The sequence below is a fragment of the Cygnus atratus genome, chromosome 15 (genome assembly GCF_013377495.2).
Source record: "Cygnus atratus isolate AKBS03 ecotype Queensland, Australia chromosome 15, CAtr_DNAZoo_HiC_assembly, whole genome shotgun sequence".
Lineage (NCBI taxonomy): Eukaryota > Metazoa > Chordata > Aves > Anseriformes > Anatidae > Cygnus > Cygnus atratus.
This window is the reverse complement of record NC_066376.1, coordinates 15,249,944-15,271,757: the sequence shown is the minus strand read 5'-3', so window position 1 is coordinate 15,271,757 and position 21,814 is coordinate 15,249,944. Positions and strand designations below refer to the sequence as shown.

General features: G+C 35.8%; 1 protein-coding gene across 1 annotated transcript in view; it reads left to right on the top strand.

Moving 5' to 3' along the window:
* Positions 1-21,814, top strand: part of RBFOX1 (RNA binding fox-1 homolog 1) — an 869,105-nt gene that overhangs the window by 451,747 nt on the left and 395,544 nt on the right. The window contains exon 4 of the mRNA XM_050713747.1: positions 6,039-6,080. Within this exon, the coding sequence (XP_050569704.1) occupies positions 6,039-6,080 (42 nt within the window). The remainder of the gene's footprint in view (positions 1-6,038; positions 6,081-21,814) is intronic.

Here is a 21,814-nt window from a genome sequence, read left to right as displayed (position 1 = left end):
CACTTCCAGTTTAAATTATCCTATGTGTTTATGCATTTACTAATATTTTATATTACTGCATCTGAGTACCTCAGGCACTACTTCATGGAACTATGAGCACTTGAGATAGACATTGTTTCCTCATTTGTGTTTTGGGTTTTCACATGAAGCACTGAGAAGCCATTTTAAATTAATACACAACATATTTATACATTTATGTACAAGTCCATACTATCTCCAAATGAAAGCTCTTTGGAGAGAGTCTGGTTCTCTGCAAACCCTATTTCTTCTCAATTCTGTAGGGCAATAAGATGACAAAAATCCAGCTAATGTGTAATAAACAATGCAAAGGAAGTGATTGTTTCTACATGAAATACACGAGATGGCAGTATGTGGTGTATTTCCTTGTGTAGCACAGCATTTTGTAAAGTACATCAAGAAAAGAAAACAACTGGCATTATTTTTAAGAGAAGACTTCTACACTCAGATGAGCATCTAATGAGAGAAAACACTGATAGATGGATTTTGTAAATAATATGAAATAATATGAATGTCTGTCTCAGTATCCAGTGAAATATAACTGGTGATTAATCTGTGGCTTTCTTTCTGTTATTTAATTTATGTATGTATGAGGAGAAATATGCAACCTTAAAGCTGATAAATAAGTGATTACTAATTATGCAGCTACATTGTGGTGAAAACACTGACTGGGATCAGCACCAAGTCTTTCACGTAAGACTCTCATGCTCCACAGTTCATATATAGGTAATGACTTTAAACTATCCTTTCTTAATGAAAACAGTCATATTTTTGCAATGCAGGTAATTATATTTTCATTGTTCTGTTTGAGGTGGAGGAAAAAAGACAAAAATGTGGTAGGGCCTTTCCTGGAACTACTCTTAGAGTAGGTCTCTTATGCTGCACTGAAAACCACGGCTATGTAACTCTAGTGTGACTGCTCACTGGGATCAGGATGGCTTTGTGATACAGTTTGTCAGAATACAAGCTAAGTCCATTTACCATAAATGTTTGTTTATGGTAAAATATCTAAAATATAAAAGACTTCAGATGTTCACTAGTTATTTTTCAATCCCTGGAACTGTGTTCCGTTTCAAATGATCTCAATCCTGAAAGTATTTTGAATTTTAGTTAAACAGCTATAAATGCAAAACAAATATATTGGAATGTTGCACTGTAACAAAAAAGATTTTTCTTTCAGATTATATTAGAGGGAGTCTTTCTATAAATAACCCTATCACCTTCACTCTTTTTGACCTCAAACTTAAATCCTGTCTTCGTAATAACATTAAAAAACAAACAAACAAACAAACAAAAAACATAGCAGCAAAAGAAACTCCCCAGCTTGACTGTTGGTGTTGCTCAGCAACTGGAGTGCTACTGTTGCTCTCTTGATCTGGCCATTGCATCCAGAGACGTGTCCTGTTTCAAGTTCTTCTAGGGATTTACTTTCTACTACATACTTGTGTGGTGGTTTAAGTACTGAAGTGTTGGTAGTATTTTGATATATGGTGACAACCACTAATTAAATTGTTACGTGACATTATAGTAACAGTAATAATTGTAAGATTTGGTTTGGACAGGCTGTCATGATCATCTGTCTATATATATAAATGTATGTTCGCATCTGGTGTCCTGGAAGTGCCTGAAACCTTATAGGGAAACCTTCCCTATATATATAAACCTTCCCTATATGTATAGGGAAACACTACATGCAGTGATGCACTGGTCCTAGCTAGTCCAATAATGTCTGGGTTTGCATGCTCTTATGAGGAGTGGATGACTGATAAACACATTAAAAGAGATCTCAATTCTAAAAACATTCTATTCATGTCCATGGACTCACAAGAGAATCACACCAGGTTGCAGATGATTTCCAAAAGGTCTTTTTTGTTTAAAATGAAGGTGCCTAACAGCATGAGTGTTTTTATAAGATAATGGTCTTATAAAACAGTCTTGAACTATTCAAGGTATTTAAAAGTTTTTCCTTGATGAAATCCTTTAAAGAGAATCAGTATTTTGGGCATTCTTCCACTAAACTGTAGTATGTGAGAGCTTGACATAGTGACACTCAACATATTGACCAGTTCTTCATGCAGTTTTGAATTAAATGAAATAAATAGTTCATTGCGTATGGTACAATTCAGAGATACAATGAAGTAAATTTAAGATTGAGAGGCTATGTATTTAAAATTGCAGGATGTACTCAAGATTTATTTGAAAGGTCTCTTGATCATTAATTAAATATGTTATGGCTTTCAGTTCTTTTGGTTTATCTGTACAGGTTTCCATATTGTAAATGCATTATTTATGTTTTCCCTGAAGTGCTCTGTACTGCCAGGATGTTTCTCTTAAACTGGCACTCGGGGTGGGGGGGAGGTGGTGGAGGAGAGCAAATTTGGCACTGGTTAGTTGCACAGAAAGCTGCTTGTGCCCAAAAGTGTCTTTCCCAGGTGTATCAGGTCTATTTTAATAAACATGCACTGATAAATACATAGACAGACAGATAGGTAGACCGATAGATAGATGGCATCATTGTAAACCAGGATTTTTTTTTTCATTAAGGTAAGCTTGGTTTGTTTCTTTTTTTTTTTCTTATTTCATCCTAATAATGCATTATAATTTAGCCTTGCTGCTTTTGTTCTGGAAGGCTTATAGTATGAAGGCTGGGTAACGAGGAAGCTGTCTGTATGGAAGTTCACTCTCTGAACAGGCCATCACTGAAATGTATTCTGTAATGGATGAAATGGTATGGAATCGGTCATTTGCTGAACTTTGAGCAAAGGAAATTGCCACCATCTGTGTCTCCTGCGTATCACCTCCATTTCTTTTAGAAAACAGAACACCATGCATGTGGTGATACCACAGAACCACAGAACACGATGGATGAATCAAAATATATTTTAAAATGCAACTCTCACATTCATACAAAAACTCTTTAAAAAAATATCATAATAATAAAAAGGGATGTTTTTGTTCTATTTATTTTCCTGGCAAATGTGGTGTAGCAATTGAATGCAGTCTCCCTATCCTGACTTATTCATATTTGATCTTATTCAGTCTTCCCTACCTCTATTATATTCTCCCACTGTTCTTAAATAGTTCATTTCAGTCCTAAATAATACTTACTGTTCTGGTCTCTGTGGTGTTAGATATTAGTCACTTTGATGTTTAAAGGTTCAATCATTCATAACAACAGCAGTAGATAGACTTATAGATGATTAATTAAAACAGTCGTCTGCTTAAATAGCCAATAACGAATTCTTACTCCACTCTACGGAAGTTTGATATGTAGTTTTTACTTTTATTTTTCACAAATGTTGCCTTTCTTCCATTTCACAAATTCCCCTCCCCCCCCAAAAAAAATAAAATAATAATAATCAAGTGTTATTGGAAGCTTGCATGTTTATATTATTAGTGTACATGAAAGCAGCTCTCAGAGTCAGACTGGCTATCTGTCAGTCCAAGATACCATCTTTAGCTGTGCATTCCTGTGGATGGGGAGAACCAAGCAAGCTCCTCCAGAATTTTCTTCCAACCTCCAGGATTTGCAGTTCAGAAACTGTGTGTGTCAAAGGTGTTATGTGTGTGTTGAATAAGCTTCTGTAAGGTTTTCTTTAATATAGGTATATATATTTTGTATCCACAGCACCTGTTTCTTTATTTCCACATTGTATGAAGAATAATCTTTTTATTTATTTTTTTATGAACTTGACACCTAATATTTTCATTTGTTGCCATGTATTTATTTTTTTAAATAGTTTTATTTTTTGGAAGAGAAAAGGAAGCAGTCATTCTAGTTTTTCATCTCCATTTTATTTATGTTTTTATAGACACCTACTCCCAGATATCTCTTTTCCAGGCTGAAGTGTTCTCGTCTTCCTACTTGTCCCTGTCTAGAAATATTTCCTTACTTTTAATCACCTTTGTCACCTGTCTGTCTGAAGACAGAATCCTGTAAATCTATGCAACTCATGTGAGGTCAGAGCCAAATATTATAAAACATTTTGAAATATTTTAAAATAAAATATATTTGAAATATTATAAAGACAAATCATTCTGGATCTTGTTCTATTCCCTAAGTGGGGCTTGTGTGCCGTTAGTTTGGCAAATGACTTTAAACAAGTTTCTTCATTTCTTTGTGTGCCCATTTCTGTCTATGAAAATAAAAGAAGTAGTTTCTGTCTTGTGTTACAACTGCTCAGGACAAAGCTGAATCAGATAATTGTAGTGTTACGTTAACCCAAGCAGTCAAACAAGAGCGCAGCTTTAGAAGGCGTTGATTTTAAACTTGTTTTAATGTGTGTAGGATCATAAAAGTATGACTATTCACACTTCAACTAGTTGAAGAGATTTTTTTTGTGTGAACATTGGAGTTAAAAATCTCTGATATGAAGGCATACACAGAAAAAACATAAACAGTAACAGTAAAAACAAACAAGCAAGCCTCCCAAACTCATTTCAAACTTGTTTGTATGCTCATTTCAAGTTTTTCTTGTAACATGAATAGATGCATCTAGAGCAGATTCAGGTCTAAAATTAATTCTTGAGATTTAATGTAAGCACATTTATAATGCAATCTAATATAATTTTAAAGTAATTTATAAAGAGTGTGAAGGAATGAACTTTGAAAAATGGAATCATTAGTCTGCAGGACACTTAAGCTGTACTTAATTTTATTCTTTAGGGAAAGGTTGTAAATAGACCTATGCTGATTTCCTTTATCTCTTTTTCCCCTTCTAGAGTACTATAGAAAACATACCAAAAGCACATTTGTTCCTGTTACATTTGTGGTTTGGTACAGGGACTTCATTGAAATACTTCTGCTATATAGAGAGAACGTTTACCTTGTAATTTATTTACCAGGACTCATTTTTCTTTGTTGAAAAAAGTGGCTGGCAGTTTTATTCTTTTGTAAGTAACTGTACTTTGCCTGAGAAATCCCCCTTTTTGCCATCATGACAGTGTAAAAAATATCTCATACAAATGGGTGTAGTTTCATGTTTTAACTTCTGTAACTGAAAAGTAGTAGAAAGTGTACTCTGAACCTCTGAAAATATCCAGAGAAAAATATAGCATCTAATTTCTTGTTTTGTGAGTTATGTTTGCTGCGTATATTAGTTACAGAAATGACAGTGATTACATTTCCAAAGTTAATAACAGTAACAATGATTAATGTATTCCAAAATGATTTTAACAACAACAAACAAACAAAAGCCTCTCACCAGATTGGCAGCTCAACAACCGAAAGCCTTTTTGAGCAAGCCCCGTGAAGTTTTGCCCAAGAGGTTGCCATGGCAGATTGCTTTAGAAGTCAGGGAGCTGGGAAGAAAGCTAGGAACTGGCTACTTCAGTGCTGCCGAAGTGCTCTTTTCTAGAGGAGCGTCTTTCTTTTGGCAGAGTGGTCACCTCGCAAACAGATGCCTCGTATCTGCTGTTAATTGGTAGCGAGGTCTTGCTCAGCAACCAACTCTCCCTCTCTGAGAGTGTTTCTTGTAGACCTAGCAGCACATAAAGACAGCAGTGTTGGAATCAAATCTTCTACAGTTATTTTTGTACCAGATTAGAACTAGGTGTTGTCACAGGAACTCATTTAATCTGTTCTTGAAACTTTTATATCCTTATATCTTAAGGTGTGCTGTGAACATGTCATGGTATCTTAGTAGGGGGATATTCAGAAATATAACAAAGACTTATTATAAAACAGGGGAAAAAAAGGAAAGCTTCTCACTGAGCTGAACTCTCAATGAGACCTTTACAAGTGTTAATGTATTTAAGCTTCAAAAACATTTGTATTTCAGACTTGTGGTGGGTTCTGGTGTTAATTTACTTTTGACCTTTGTAAATTAAAATAGTAAGTGAAAAAAATAATGCTTTTTCTGCAGTAATGATTCTATCCAGATCCACAATTATATATTGTGTTAAGAGTCATGTCTGTGTTTCTAGCATTTATTCATGTCAGCTGTGTAGACCCAGCAGCTTTGTTGCTGCAAGAATACTATGCTTTCAAAGTTGTTTTTTTATCTTCTTCCCTCTTTTAGAGTTCAAAGCAACAGATGAGTTGTGAAAGAGAACAACAAAGGGTAAGTGCAATGATTTCCAAAATGTTCTTTTAATTTAAAACATTAAGCAGAATCTAGTTTCTGCTATTGACCATGAGATGGACTGCTTCTTTATTATTATAATTTAAGAGATGAACATAGTTAATCAGCTTATTCTTGCCTGATGGTGAATATTGTAAATATCTCAATATAAAAGAGTTGCAATAGATACAGGTTGTTCTTCAATAGTTTAATTAGATTTGATAGTAAGTAGATCTAAAGGTTACCATATTCCTCAGACTTCCTCCACTACAAGACTGTTCCAAACAAGTAGACTCTGTCCTTTGGCTTAAGTACTCATGCTTTCAGATAGAAATTAATTCTAAGAATATTAGGGAACTGGAGTATCTTAGTGTGTGTATTGGTTGCATATAAGCTGTAAACCAGATGGAGTTCCTGAATCCAGCTTGTGGATCTTTACTTTGTTTTCCCCCTTTCCTAAATCACAGTGACTAAGGAGGCTTCAGACCCTGCTCCATTTAAATTTCAAATATGCTATGTATCTCTGCAGATGAGTTTACTTGTGCAACTGATTGATTCTAATGTTTGTTTGGAAAGACATAAGAGTTTTTTGGAGGAAAAAAAAAGTGCTTTTGGGTCATCTAGGAATTGCTTAGTTGGGTCATCTAGGAATTGCTTAGTTGAGCTATATTTATATGATGGGTATTTTCTTGAAATCCCATGTTCAATTTGAGAGGGAGTGGCAGGCCAGAAGGAAGTATATTTTAAGTGTTTGTGCTAAAAAAAATATTTTTGGAAAGAGAAATGGTAAATTTTCTTGTTTGCAATTTACTAAGCATCAGCAATGCCTTCATGACCTGCAAGTATAATAAGTGTACTCTAGTTCACTATATTCACTTCATCAACATACGTAATGCTTCACCTGGTCTTCACCATATTTTCAATATGATTTTTGGTAAACAAGTTATGCAAGAATGATGCATCACGTACTGTTCTTGATTTCTTTCTTGCTGATCTGTGACTGAATTGCTATTCTAGTGAAGCTGGAGTGAGGAGGCTTTCTTTTATCAATAGTCATGTCTCAACAGAGCAGCTGTCAAAGTAAGGATATTGCTGTAGTACCTGAAGGACAGTCTTTTCTTGAGGTAGTGGTGCCACAAGAGCAAAGAATGTTTTAATTTGTTTTTATTAAGTTTTCTTCTTTCAATGAAGAAGAAAAGCACTTGGAAAAATAATGGGAGAAGGCTTCCAACTCTTTGTTCCAAGTAAATATGTGCTTTTTCTAATTAATGAATAAAACGTGATGCAGTAAGAGTTTAATGTATCTTTCTATTCCAGTGTTACACATTACTAACAATCAGCTCATGTATTACATGAAATACAGTTAGTGTGGAAGACACCAACTCTTGCTGAGGCTGGAAAGCAGTGAAAGCAGCACACCACCCCACAGTGCCAGGGGTTGTGGCCGCAGCATAAAAAAGCATGGCCTCCAAGAGGCCTCACACAATAGCAGGAGCAGCAATTACAGGGCCAAACATGGTAGAGCTGTTCCTTTCACTGCATGGTTTTCAGACACCCAAACTTCTAGTTAACAGCAGCTCATCTACAAAAGGTCCCAGTGAAATTCCAGTATGCTCTGTGGGCAGGGCCTGTGTTGGTGATAGTTCAGTGCTGGCACCTCGGCCCTTCTTCAGTCGTGCTGAGAATAGCCCTCCGGTGCCAGGTTCTGCGTATTTGGCACTCTCGAGCTGTCACTTGACCATCCTCTCAGTTCAAGGCTTGTTTCCCAAGTAGGCAGTGCTATCAAAGAAACGTTAAGGAAATGTGTAATTGTCTGAGTTAGATTTTTCAGGCCTGCAGCATTTTCTTTTGGCATTTGTGACCTGGGGTTTGTGGATGAGAGGCAGTCTCTTCACAACAAAATACTGTTTCAGTCTGACTGAAAGAATTGGAATATAACAAGAGAACAGGGTTAAAACAACAAAATGCCAACATCCGTGTTTGTAAACTGAGGTAAAACTAGATTACCTAGATATCTTGCACCTTCTTCCTTGCTACATCAAGGATGACAGCATCTCTGACACTCTCCTTTTGTGACTCCCTGGTCATTCCTAAGTCCACAGAAGAAGGTCCAAAAGGAAGGCACTTTAGGAAAGTGTTGGCTAAAGCAAAATAGTGCAAATAAATAATTAGATATTGTGTGGTTATAGAGAGAAATATCCAAGTGTTACCATAATCGTTTACTCACATAACGTTTCTCACCTCTTACTTGTTTCATTGGCTTCTAAATTCTAAAGGCAAAGCAGAGACTCACTGTTCTGGAATAAAGCGTTTACCATAATGAAACTATTACTCGTATTGGAGTCTCTCACCATTATATATTATATTATAAGTGAATGGCAATTCTGATAATTCAGCAAGTATGTTACTTTAACCCTTTTTTTCTCTCAAGCTTTGAAAATGGCATAGACCATAAGCAGGTAACTTATTTACCTTGCCAACCTGCCACCATTCCCAGCTAGGCTTTAAGGTTTATATCTGAATGGTTTAAACGAGAATTTATAAAATCTGTACGTTGACTGCAGTGGAAAGCTATAGGAATTTTATCAGTAACACAGCTGGGGTTTTTTATTTGTTCGTTTTTGCTTTTTCTTTTTTTTTTCAGTTTGGATATATAACGTGCTGACTTTGGCATATCTTCACCTGATTTAAAACAAAATTTTAGAAAGCATTTCTGCCATTTTTGAAGTTTTCCCTTCCCTTGGAAATGATTTGATTTACTGTGTAATGCCTTCAATGTTCATAAATCTTTTTTATATCATTCTGTAATTTCTTTTCTTTTTGCTTTCTCTTCTGGCTTCATTTAAATCAAGTTGTACTAAAAACTAATAAATGTGTCTCTAAAGGGAATTTGGCCCCTCGGTATCATTCTCTCCAACTCCCCTGCTGTTTGTCAATATGACTTTTAAAGAAAGTAATGATACTGTTTAGTCATCCTGGTTCTGTTTTCTGTTCTCCAATCCTGATTTATAAATCCCTTCTTGGACAGACATACCCTATTCTCTTCTCTGACTCTTCCCTACTGCCACTTACTTTTTTATGAGTTGCTGTGTGGAGCTTAATGTAATTGTCATTCTGATGCATTATAAATGACCTCTAAAGACACAGACCTCACACCTTGTTCAAAATAATTTAAAAATGCTTTTGTTGTCATAACTAGGGCTAGAACCAGACTTTTTGAAACATGAACAATATATCTTATTCAAGGCTGTGAAGAAAACTAGGATGCCAGCCGTAGGTGGAAATAAGCTGTAGTTCATAAAGGCACAAAAAAACATGGTGACAGCTTCCAGAAATCTATCTTCTGCTTTTACCGAACCTTCTGTATTGTATTGACTATAACTTGGGATTATAATTTTTATTATTACATAAGGACATTATTTAAATTTATAGACTAATTTAAGCCTTGCTGAGTTTTAACCAACCTTCCTTTCAACTATGAAATTATTTTGCATTATCAACTTAATATAATTGTTTAAATTGAACTTCTGTATCTGTATTTGCATGCTTGATTTTTGTATATAAAGTAATGCATTTGGTCCTGCTGCAGCAATACTTGATGAATACTCTGCGGTGGGCATAGAACACTTTTAAGCTCTAATGTTAAGGGGGTTTATAAATGTTCCTGTGAATACTAATGAGGTCTAACAGTAAATGGTGTGATTAACTTCCCTGATCTGAAATTTCAAGTGACCTAGTTGTTACTCTAATTAACAGCTTCTTCCACATACGCTTATTATCAGGATGCATTATACACTGCCTGAGTTCCTACTCTGCTCTGGAATATGTGAAGGACAGGGCCCTACTACTACTACTCTGATTTTCAAGGAGATAAAAGGAATTTTTGTCTTGTCTTTAATGCCATAAAGGAAATAAGCTGTGACATGTAGCCAAAAATGTATTAAGTATTTAAATTTGCCAGGTAGATGGAAAGAGGGAAACCAAAAGAAAATCCATTTATGGATTTATGGTTTAAATAACCATAATCCTACAATGATGAGCTTTCTTTTTGTCTTCATTCAGTGCCTTAATTCATCTTTCTTTAGCAAGAACTTTGCAAAGAAACTTTTTGAAGCTCATCATTTTGGTATTAACATTCTTTGATGATATTTGTGTATAATATTCCTCTGATTTACTAAGGAAGGTAAACCATGAGTCAGTGACAGATGCTATTTTTTTAAATCAGTTTGAGCTGAGGGGAAACAAAACAACTGAAGAAGACAAGAGGATCAGTGTTTTCTACCTTATCCCACACTGAATAAGTGAAAAGAGCAGGTATTTAAACCTGTTCTATGAGTCAATGCTGTCTTGTCTTGTTATCAGAAAGCAATGGAGTAATTCGTAGCATTTCTGCAAACTGGGCAACTAGTTCTGATCATTAACAACAATCTTGTGTATTTTCTTTTCATTCTGGTAATCTCTTGATATGCATTCACAAACAATGTGTACATTTTACCTGGAAGAGTAATCTGGAACTACCCAATCTTATACATTTCTCTCTTAAAGGGAAAAGGACTAAAAGAGGAAAAGCTAGAATATGCTAGGATAGAGGTGGATTAATCTGATGTGTGTTTATTAGCCATCCTTTTGTTAAAATTCACATAGCTTATGCTGCATCAGACATGCTAGGCAAGTGACTTAAAATGATCCTGTAACTTCTACAGAGATTCTTGCAGTGAGCTATATATGTCATCATCCATGTAGGTGTATGGTAAAATACAGGTAGGTGAGATTAATAAGTGATTTTATTTCTGGTTCCTGGTCTGTATTACATTGAAATAGAATGAAATTTGAGTAGTCTTACTCACCATCTTATGGCCTGCATTCCCAGTGGTTCCATAAAGAGTAACATGAGATATTTTAGGTACAAAAAAAAAAATAAAATAAAGATCTAAAGAAGTATAAAGAAGAATAAAAGGTTTGTAAATTGTCCACCAAACTTTTTTTTTTTTTGGGGGGGGGGGTTGATTGTAGGGGTGTGATCTCATTTAAATTTTCATCTAATTTGGAATTATTGCAGGCAGAACAAGGCCACTGAGATAAAATACAATTTCAGTCATATTTTGCTAATGTAGCACAACTACTTGCTGGTGTTTTTTGTTATAATTTTTTAAGAGCTTTCCCCAAAATAGTAGCTTCCTTAAGATAAGACAGAACTCCAGTTTGTTGTTTAATAACCATGGTCACTATCAAAAAAATAAGAATGACTGGGTACTGAAGTCTGTTATGATTCATGTTTAAAGTGACATACCCTTTCACTGTGCTGTTATCCTCTTAAAATACTAACTGCTAATAATACGGTCCTTTGATCATGAGAATAAAGAACATTTGCAGCACTTTGCGTTGAAACATAATGATGATACAAGTCAACTCAGGTGTTTTGTGTTTTGTTTTTTTTGTTGTTTGTTTAAACTTCCTTAAGAAATAGTAAAAAAGCTTTTAATTATTTCTCTTGTCTCTGCTATTGATGGAATGCCATTTAGAAAACCTGTGGTTCCTTTTCTGCTGTTGTTTTGGTGTCTGATGAGCTTAAGATAAAGTATTTACATATTCCAAAGGACTCGAGCTTCATCCATTTTATTAAGAGATTGAGAGATTTGCCTGTCAGAATTACATAAGTTTTCTTGCAAGACTTGTTGAAACATATCAGCAGTCAAAATACGTCCTGCAAACCACTTGGCTGGATGACTGTAATATGTCAATACTGTATAGTTCAGAGCTCCATGATTAGTATGTATTTGTAGGGTATCATAAGTAAGAGTTAAACCTGAGTTATGCTCCTGTTGAACACACACAAAGAGCCCATATAAATTCTGGATGAATTTGAGAGGTCATCTTAGAAAAAAAAGGGATAAGCACCACTGAGCACTACACAATTTTTCATTTTTTTTTACCTTTCTTGACATATATTTATATTAGTATGGTATTGGTATTAGGGTTAGTATTATGGTTATTATCTTTTTTTTTTTTTAACTGTCATTCTGAGAACGTCTTAAAAATACACTGCTATTTTTTGCAGTCTATTTTATATTACAGTAATGGGTGACACGGAAGGTGATTTTAGAGTCAGTGGTATAACAAAAGAAGTCAGGAAGTTTGAGATGTTTGTGAGCTTGTTTGTCCTCGGAGAGACAAGTATTGATTTTTTGGAGCATATGGTATGCTACAGTGGATAGCCTTATTTCTGGAATCTTGTCTCTCTTTCTTGTATTATTATTATTTTTTTTGTTTGTTTTTACTGGGTGTTTCCACAAGGTCTTTATGGCTTGGGTTGTGTGTCTTTTGCTGGGCAGGGAGGGTTCATACTATTTATTTTTCTAGTAGGGCTGGCTGTAAAAACTGAACAAGCTTTTCAGTTATAGGTAGCTGTGGAGAGGGCTGGATTTTCAACATACTCATTGGTCACACTGAATGGTGGATTTCTATACTTGTTAAGTCATATATTGAATAACTGACTGACTGACTAGATTGTAGGGAGAACAAGACAGATATTGAGTGTATTATAGTAAACGAAAAAACAATAATTTACATCAACAATCCAAATGATGTAGTGTTATGGAGACATACATTCAGTGGGCCACATTGACTCCTTGAACCAATATTGTTTAAAGTAGAGCAAATGAAGGAATATTGATTGTAATATGGCCATCATGTTCTAGTATTAATGATATCTATAGTCTTTTTATGTTCTGTGAAATCTTTCTACACCTTACTTCTTTAAAATCGGATTACTTCTCTACTTAAGTATTTAATTATGCTTTTTTAAGCTGTTGCCAAATTCTTTCAAAGCAGCAAAATTGCAAGAGTATGTTAATCCTGAACAAAAAAAGGGACACACACTGTATGTACATATATACCCACAGGCACAAACACCTATATTATATATATAATATACTTTACAAATCCAATCATTCAGACTTGTAGTTGACATTTGACAGAGTATATATCCAACACTGACTATATAAAAGGTGAATTCTTGGCTTCTGATATGCCAGCATTTTACAAGAACTGTATACTTGTTCTTAGTTCCCTGATTTTTTTTTTAAAGTAAGAGAACCTGGGCAGTAATTGTGTTCTGTTGTTCTATTCCACAGCAAAATCCCAAGTCACACTGAAAGCCAAGTCTTTCTGTGTGTTCAACAGAAATGGTTTTCTTAGAACAGAATCCCAAGCAACAGTACATAATTTCCAGGAAGCAGGATAGGAAAAATAAAAATAAGGTACTCCAAAAGGAAAAGTTAAACAAGCAAAAATCAATTGTTTATCAAGTTGAACCATTATGAACTCTTTGACTGAAGCAGAGTACTATTTCTATTTTTAGAAGACAAATATAGTAAAGAATTTTCAAAATGCTTTTATTATTTTAATTGAAGCAATAACATATCCTAAAGAAAAAACAATTACTATTTTTTCCTCTTTTTAGCAAAGCCTTACAACAAAACTTTGGACAAAATTATGTTAGCCAACAGTTTTGCACTTTTCGCTATGTTTGCAGAGGCAGTTGCGATAGTAAGATCAGCAAACACCTCTGCTACACAGAGCTGTTTGATGCTTTCTGATGTATCCTAGTGAAGGGCAATCCTGGACAGTGTGACCTGCATTGCAGGAGCCCGATCATTTTGGAAACTGGTATGTTTTAACCACAAAGCCTACATTGTGTCTTCAGTATTTTAAACTTATGTGAACTCCCACAAGATGTCCCTGTGTCCAGAACAGGTGTATAAATTGCATGGAATCCCACCTCTCTGCAATGTTGAGAAACAGCTACCTAGCTTTGGAAAAAAGTTAATATTAAATAAATAAATAAGAAGGTCATAATCTGTGCTTGTTATTCACATTGGGATTTTTTTTACCCCTTCAGTTGTCCTCTTCATTTAAATGAGGTTAAAATAAAACTTATATGAAAGTAAATAGGCATATACATGTTGAAAAAATATTATGGAGTTGTTAGTTTTAACTACCTTCACATTTTAAAAATATTTTTTAATTAAGTGAAATTGACAAAAACAAACAACAACAACAACAACAAAAGAGGTAGAGAAATGCTAGTGCAAATAAGAATACTACAAGAAGACATGTCTCAGTTGTACCTGGGGAAAAAAAGGTCTCTCCTACTGCTGGTGTATAAAGCCTTGATGATCTCCCCCAAAATACAGAGCAGATGGATTTTTTTCTGAATGGATTTCTCTCTGCCACATATGGAAAAGTTTGTCTGTCAAGTTACTAAGGCAGTTCACCAGAGCAACACATGACAATAACATCAGTACTGCTGGGACTGACATGTGCACTGCCGGGAGAAAAAAGTCTCCTAAGTCAAACCAAAAATTAAAAATGAATACAACAGCCTTAAGGAACTGATGATGAAATCCCTGCAAATCACCATCCTAAAATCCCCAGTCTCTGTCACTGAAATGGAGCGACTTCCCTGCTTGATCTTTTGGATATCTTTGAGAAAGTTGTTGTGTTTTAGATGCCACAGTATCCCTAGAGAAAAAAGGGAATAATAATAATAATAATAAGATAGGTGAAAAAGTATGTGAAATTTGAGAAAAATTGTTCCTTTCTATAAGAAATTCAATGATGCGGCCTAAAAAACATCTTCAGAATGTCCTTAGTGAGACCATGAATTAAGGAATAGGTCTCTGCGTGCTGGGTTTGGTTGGGATTTCGTATTCAGAAAAATAATTTATATATTTCTTTTATTTTTATTTGGATTTATGCCTGTGAAAAATGCTGACCATGTTAAAGGAAGAGGAACAATTCTGTTAAAGTTTTTAACCCCAGATTAGGTCATTTGTTGTTTTATTCAACTGTATTGTTCTTTCCTGTTTCTCTTTTGAAGAGGAAAGAGAAAAAGAACTCTCAAACTAATAAACCTCCGGTCTATTTTGCAGAGGTCCAAATACTGCCATTTATAACAGCACTAAAAGGTTTTGGATCGCCATTAGAGATAGTATAAAACTTTTGTAAACAACCAGTCTGAACAATAAAGACTACTAGCACAGCAATAGGACAGTTATTGCTATAGTCAGAATAACAGAGATTTTCCTTTACAAAGAACTTTGCAAAACATTGTGGCTTCAATTCCTAAGCATGTTCATAATGCTTTTCCAACTTTAAAATTGTATGGAGAACTTTACCATACTTTTTTTTTTTTTTTTTTCCTCCTTCAAGTATCTGAAACTGACTTCACCTCCTGTTCTAATATTAGGGTGACTCTAGGCTAAATTTGTGTTGCAAAAAATATAATGTAACTTTAGGTATGGAATCAGTATCTAAATCTTCTAATGCTACTTTCAATATTGACTTTGGAGAAAGTACATAAATGCTTGTAAGCAGAATAGGTGAAGTAATTCTAAAATTCATTTTATTCTTCCTGAACAGAGAAACTGTGAAAAGATAACTGCCAAAATATCAATTCAATTCAATACAAATTAGAGTAGGGTTGATCGCTTGGGCAAGTTATTTGCAGTACCTTTTTTTGTAAGAAATCAGTACAAATTTTGGAAAATATGTTCTCTGTTGTGTTGAGAAAGAACAGAGTGGAAAAGGATGAGCAAAATAAAAGGTAAAGATTGCTGGTAAAGATTACAGTATCCATGCATGGCCCTAGTACAGCCAGCCTTTTTTTTTTTTTTTATTCTCCTTTCCACTCCAGATGAAGAGAGAGTGTGTATTTTTTTTTACTTGTAGCATGATATCTAGAAGATCCAATTTATAAACCAGGAAGCTGAGGAAGGTAAAAATGCTTTGCTAATTTGAAACATTTTTTGTTCTTTCTCACCCCCTCAAGCTGACCTTGATTTAGGAATGTTTTTTCCCCCACATCTCTTCACTGCTGTCTATTTTGAAGCTTTGCTCACCTGTGTTATCTTTAAGGAGAGTGTGGCTTTGGCAGTGGGGAGGGAGGTAGGAAATCTAAGTATATTACATCACTGGCATCTTTCATGTTGCACTAATACTGGAAATTTACATCCTTTTGGAGAGGATGACTAAAGATGTCTAAATATGTAATCAAATGCCATGTAGACTGTTATCCATAGGTAATGGGCAAAACCAGAGAGATATACTGTGCTCATAGCTTCCCTGGGGCAGCCTGCAACATTCTCTTTCTTGCAGTGGTTGTCTCTTCCTTCGGATTCCTAAGATCTCTGTCGGTACAATACTGAAATAATTATTTGACAGCAGCTGCCTTCCAAAGAGCAAATAATTAATAGTTTTCATTACCTTGATTTAGTAATTTTCTCTGGTTGGTTTTCCCTACACACTATGTAACACATCATATATTATCAGCTCATTTCTCCTTTTCTTGCCCCTCTTGAAACTACTGCTTTCTACAGCTGTTTGCATCATTGTAAAAAAACCATTTATATAGCACATACATTGCAGGCACTTCACAAGCACAAATTAAAATACCTTCATTACCCCAAAAAGTTTAAGGTTCAGATACATCCTTGATTTCTGGTGCACATTTTTACTTAAGACAATGGCATGGAAATTTTCAGGTAGATTAATGTAATCTCTCATTTTATTCCCACAATTTTTCATGATCAGATGATTGCAGGCTGTATACAACTATATTTAACAGTTTGTGATCTGAATAACTAATTGTTCGCTACTTAGCATGGAGGTATTGGAAACACATCTGCTAACTAATAATTCCAGGCACAGGTTTTTGTACATAGACATTTGCATCTAAAAGTTGCATGTGCTGGAAAAAAATCCAGATTTGGGGTCATCTCTATTTCTCTCTCTCCCGCTCTCACCTTTCATTTTTTTCTTAATACCATAGATGTTTTTTCCGTTCTTTTTTTTAACTCTCTAGACTTTGCATGTGTTATTGCCATAGTGCCCCAGAAAAATTCTGACAGCATATTCTGTAATGAGACCTTTTAAAAGGTTGTTCTTTCTATTTTGAAAACAGGAAACAATGTTGACTTTGCAATTTTCAGATTTAATGGCTGCAAAAACAAGAATAGTTTCCATAATCTATTCAGTACATCAAAATTATGATACCTCTGACTGACCTGAAAAAGCCAAAATTGTTTTTTCACTGATTGGTTGTTTTGAAAAGATATTAGGGACTTATCCTAGATCGTGCAAAACAGTACTAGGGTCCCATTTTATTATCAGAAGTCGTGTTACCATTTTAGAGGAGTCTGTGACTTAAAAGATACCAATTATATAATGATATGAAAAACATTGGATTTATTAGTATTCATAGAAGTTTGCTCATAGTTCTTTTTTAATACTGGAAAATCAGTCTATAGACTAGAAATGATTTATGTCGCTGGAACCAGAGGTGACATGAAAGGTCCATAGTGCTCGTGAATCAGTGAACAGCAGTCAGTTCAAAAGGCTGATACAAATCATTATAAATAAATTCTACTAAAAGGCTCCTGTGATAAATTCTTCATTGAGCTAGTTAGATCTTCCACTTCTTCCCTGCTACTGCTTTTGTGCTCCTGAAGACACCGAACAATCTCCTCCAGCAGTTCCACACCTCAGTGAGGGGGGAGAGAAAAATTGAATGGTGTGGAAGTTTTCAGGAGAAGCGTGAAGTCTCCTGCTATGAAAAGGGGCTCTTCACCGAAGACAAAGGCCTATAATAACAGAAGCATCTGAGAATCTTAATAAAATCAGTTAGCAGAGGTGGTGTTAGTTTTTTTCGAACAAACCCTCAATAACACACCATAAATAACACATTTAAAATATAATAATAAAATGGATGAAATTGTAAAAGCAAAAAAGTTACTGGAAACTATCTTATTAACACTTCTGTAAATGCTTAATCTGTTGAGCAACCTAATCTAGGGGGAGATGTCCCTGCCCACAGCAAGGAGGGTTGGAGCTGAGTGATATTTAAAGGTCACTTTCAACACAAACCATCCAACGGTTCTCTGATTCGCTGGTTCTAAATTCTACCTAAATGCTTGCCATATTCCTGTATTGTTTGTTTTGCTTTTTGAAAGTAAAGCACAGCCTTGATATGTAGCTCCGCACCTCTGGAGTACTGGAGCACTTAGCCAGCTGCACTACGAGGCCTTTGTCCTGCTTAGGCGGGTGCTGGATGTACAGGGAGTGCACAGTCGTGCCTTTGCCAGGTGGTGTCTGCTGTCCATTTGAAGAACAAGCAGAACAGGATTGGAATCTGTAATGCAGAAATAGGCTTCAAAGATGTATCTGAGGCCAAGAAAATTTCAGCATATGTTTGATTAGGTGTTCATGCTCTCTGAATTGCATTTTTGAATTTGCAACTTCTGTAATGGAAGACCTAAATTCAGAACATTTAGCTAATGTGGAGACACATCTGTGGGACAGGATCTGACACAGCCAGCATCCGAGTTTAATGCTCAGAGTGAAACAAGGCAGAATATCACCACAGGGTGGCCATGTGGGCTTTTGTGCAGTCTGGTGCTGCAGTGCTGGAGTCTCTCTGCCTGTGAAGAACTGCATTAATGAGCTCTACTCACTCAGAATTGCCTTGCTGGAAGTGTAGGTCATAATGGAAAAAAGTCTTGCTACTTCACTTTGCTCCGTACATAACATGTGCTTTGCTACACGTGTTTATCGATGTTCTTTGCAGCTTTTCCATATTGACACATTAAATTTTGTATGCCAAAATAAGTATCTTTTGAAATGATGCAATATTGTTTATTTGCAATGATCACTTTGTAAGGTAAAGTCCTGCTCTGTGAAAAGCGGTAAGAACCTGTACTGCCTCGATCAGCATTTTGCTGTTTACTTCGTGTGTGAATCCCAGCTGAGACTAAGGTAGTACTAGAGAAAACAGGGGTATTGTTACCTAAGGCTGTGGTCATAGAGATGCTGCTCCTTTTTCTTATGTGCACAGTTTTCTTTGAAGACAAAAGCTGGAGATATTTGCTCTGCCACTTGCTGGTGCCCTCTTTCAGTCCAAGTCAAACAAAGTGTCAACAACCTTTTGTCATGGGGAATGCTTCAGAACTGTGGAATAATCTCAGGCTGCATCAAAAGTTGCCACTGTGTTAGTGATTTGTCTGAGATAATGAGAGATGTCACGGTAATGTGAAGAGCAATCACTCCTTGTGACACTGCTGGAGAATTTCCCTCCTGAGGAAAGAAGCTCATCTCAATTTTCGCACATACTCAAAAGCAAGTATTTCCAATCTAAACTACAATTTTATTAAGAAAGGATCTATATCTTGAACTGAGAGTGAGATTATATTTCCAGAATTTCATTGTCTTCAGAGTAAGGTGCAATTTTTTTCATTTTGTTTGGTTTCAATGTAGGTTCACGTGCATTTGCTGTTGGAATTAGCTACCTTTAGGTTTTGTTGCTGGGGAAAAAGTATCCAATGGATGTGAACCATGAACCCCGTAGGAGACTAGAAAATACATAGATTCAGAGCATCTCAGAACACAAATTAAATATTTAGTGTACAGGCTGGATCCCTCCTAATGGAGAGTGTCTGGTGTAAGCATGGCATCCCTAATGTATAGCCAGCATAATAACTGAAAGAATGGGCTATAAACATAAAGAGAGAATAGGGTGAGTACTTTGATTTCAGACAAAAGAATAGTATGGTAAGTGAACTCTAGAACAGTGATAGTGTGTGTGCAGGGAATCTAATTTCACATCGTTGACTGACATTTCTGATAGGACCAGAAGGCTATGTATGGGTGGACTGACGTACAGGTTTGTTTGCTTCCTGTCTAGTTTCTTGGTCTTTCAGTGGCTGTGCAAGTGGGTAGAGAATTAGAGGGCTGACCTGTTTTATAATGCTTCATACATATAGGCAAAAGTATTCTAAATTTTAAGGTGCTGGTTGGCCTTTTGCAATGAGCTGCATACTCCCAACATGCTGAAGACTGGGAAGAAGTTTTGTTACTACTATTGAAATATTGGAGGGATATATTGATCTGGTTGCCATCTGCTGTCACTGTGGGGGAAGCAATACAGAATTCTGTTGTGTCAGTGTGATCCTTGGAGCAATGTTGTGTGCATTTACCTGCTGTGTGTTTCTACAGCTACTGAACGATACAGCACTCCTGTAAATACAAGTGCTTCTTTACAGGTAATTGTAATTAATTTTCTTTTAGAAATACGTGTTCTTCAAAAACAATTTTAAATGTTTAAAAACAATTTTAAAATTTATAAATCCAGAGATGAGAGTTTGTACTTTTAAGGAATCGGTGTGAACAAGAACAGACTGTGGATAATTGTGTGTAGATCCATTCACAGGCATGTTAAACACTGAGGTGGCAGGAAGACACTCCTCCTGCCAGACTCCCAACAGCACTCTGCCTCATTGTGTCTCAATTGACATACTGTGGGTGCCTTCACACCGTTTAGACTGATGGGCAGAAGTTTCCCAATATATTTGAAGTGATCTAAAAATCCTTTGAAAGCATTACTGAAAATCAGGAGAACCATTTGGTTCCAGTAAATGTCAACAGTTTCTGGAAAAACACAGTCTGAGAACTATTAAAGGGAAATGTTTGGTGAATCTCAAAAAAAAAAAAAAAAAAAAAAGGCCTATGAAGAATATATGCTGACATAAAGATGATGGAGAGAGTCCTACAAGACACAAAATGAAAGGCAGACAAAGATGCCCAAAGTGTTTCAGTGGTCGGGAAGGCAGCCAAAGAAGCATTCATTTATTACAGAACACCATCACAACTTCCTTCTCTCAATGTGACTGTACCATTAGTAGCTCCTTGAGCAGTCTCTGATTTCTGTGAGAAAGAGGAATAGGAATGTCAAACAAAACACCAAAAGAAGATTTTTGAAGCCAGCTACTTCCCAGACCTGTGCCAATGCCAGACCATCACTTTGACTGTGCATGTTATTGGAGAGTTCAGTGTAAAGAATCTGTGGGGGATTGCAGAGGTTGACATGCCTATTCATGTCAAAAGTACCCTAGCAATTGCACAAGCAGGTTTCTCTTCTTCTTTTTTTTTTTTTTTTCATTTTTCAATAATGATGTGATATACAAAAATTATCTTTAATGAGAAATCAGGAATCACCAGGTTAAAATGACATTCAGTTGTTTTGTTTCTTGAGTTAACTCAGTCTTGTTCTTGCAGACTGGTAATTTATTGGGAGTGGTTAGTGCAGTTAGCATAATATTTTTCTATTTCCACATATATCTGAATTCTATTCTGTTGTTTCTTTTGTCTTCCTCATTTACTCTCTGGATGTCCATGTATTTTAGTTTTGTCCTTTCTACTCCTTTCTACCCCCTTCTATTTCTAAAATAAAGCCTCCCATGTCAACTTGTTTGACTCTAAAATGTCTTTTTGAATCCACCTCCTCCTTATTCTGGTTCTCATTTACGCACACAAGCCAGTTTCTCCTGGTTTTCTTGAGGAGAAAGCAAGGGAAAGTCAAAAGTTTGGTGTAGCACCATGTATGACTGCATTGTAGATGTTTGAGGAAGTAGCTTTGTAAATCTGTATGTGTGTCAGAAGTAAAGCAAAGTTCCTGTATGCTTTGCCTTGGCAAAGGCAATGGCTCTGTTGTGGTTGGGAAAGGAAGGGCTTTCAGCAATGATGGCAGGGGCTGCCCAGTCTCCACTGACCATGCATCTCTGCTGGGTTTGTGCAGTAGTTGCTGAAGGCTCTTGCCTCCTGATACCAGTCTTTGCTGAGTAATGCAGGCTGTGAAAGGCACAGAAAGATCAACTGGGATCAGATCCTCTAACTTCCAATCT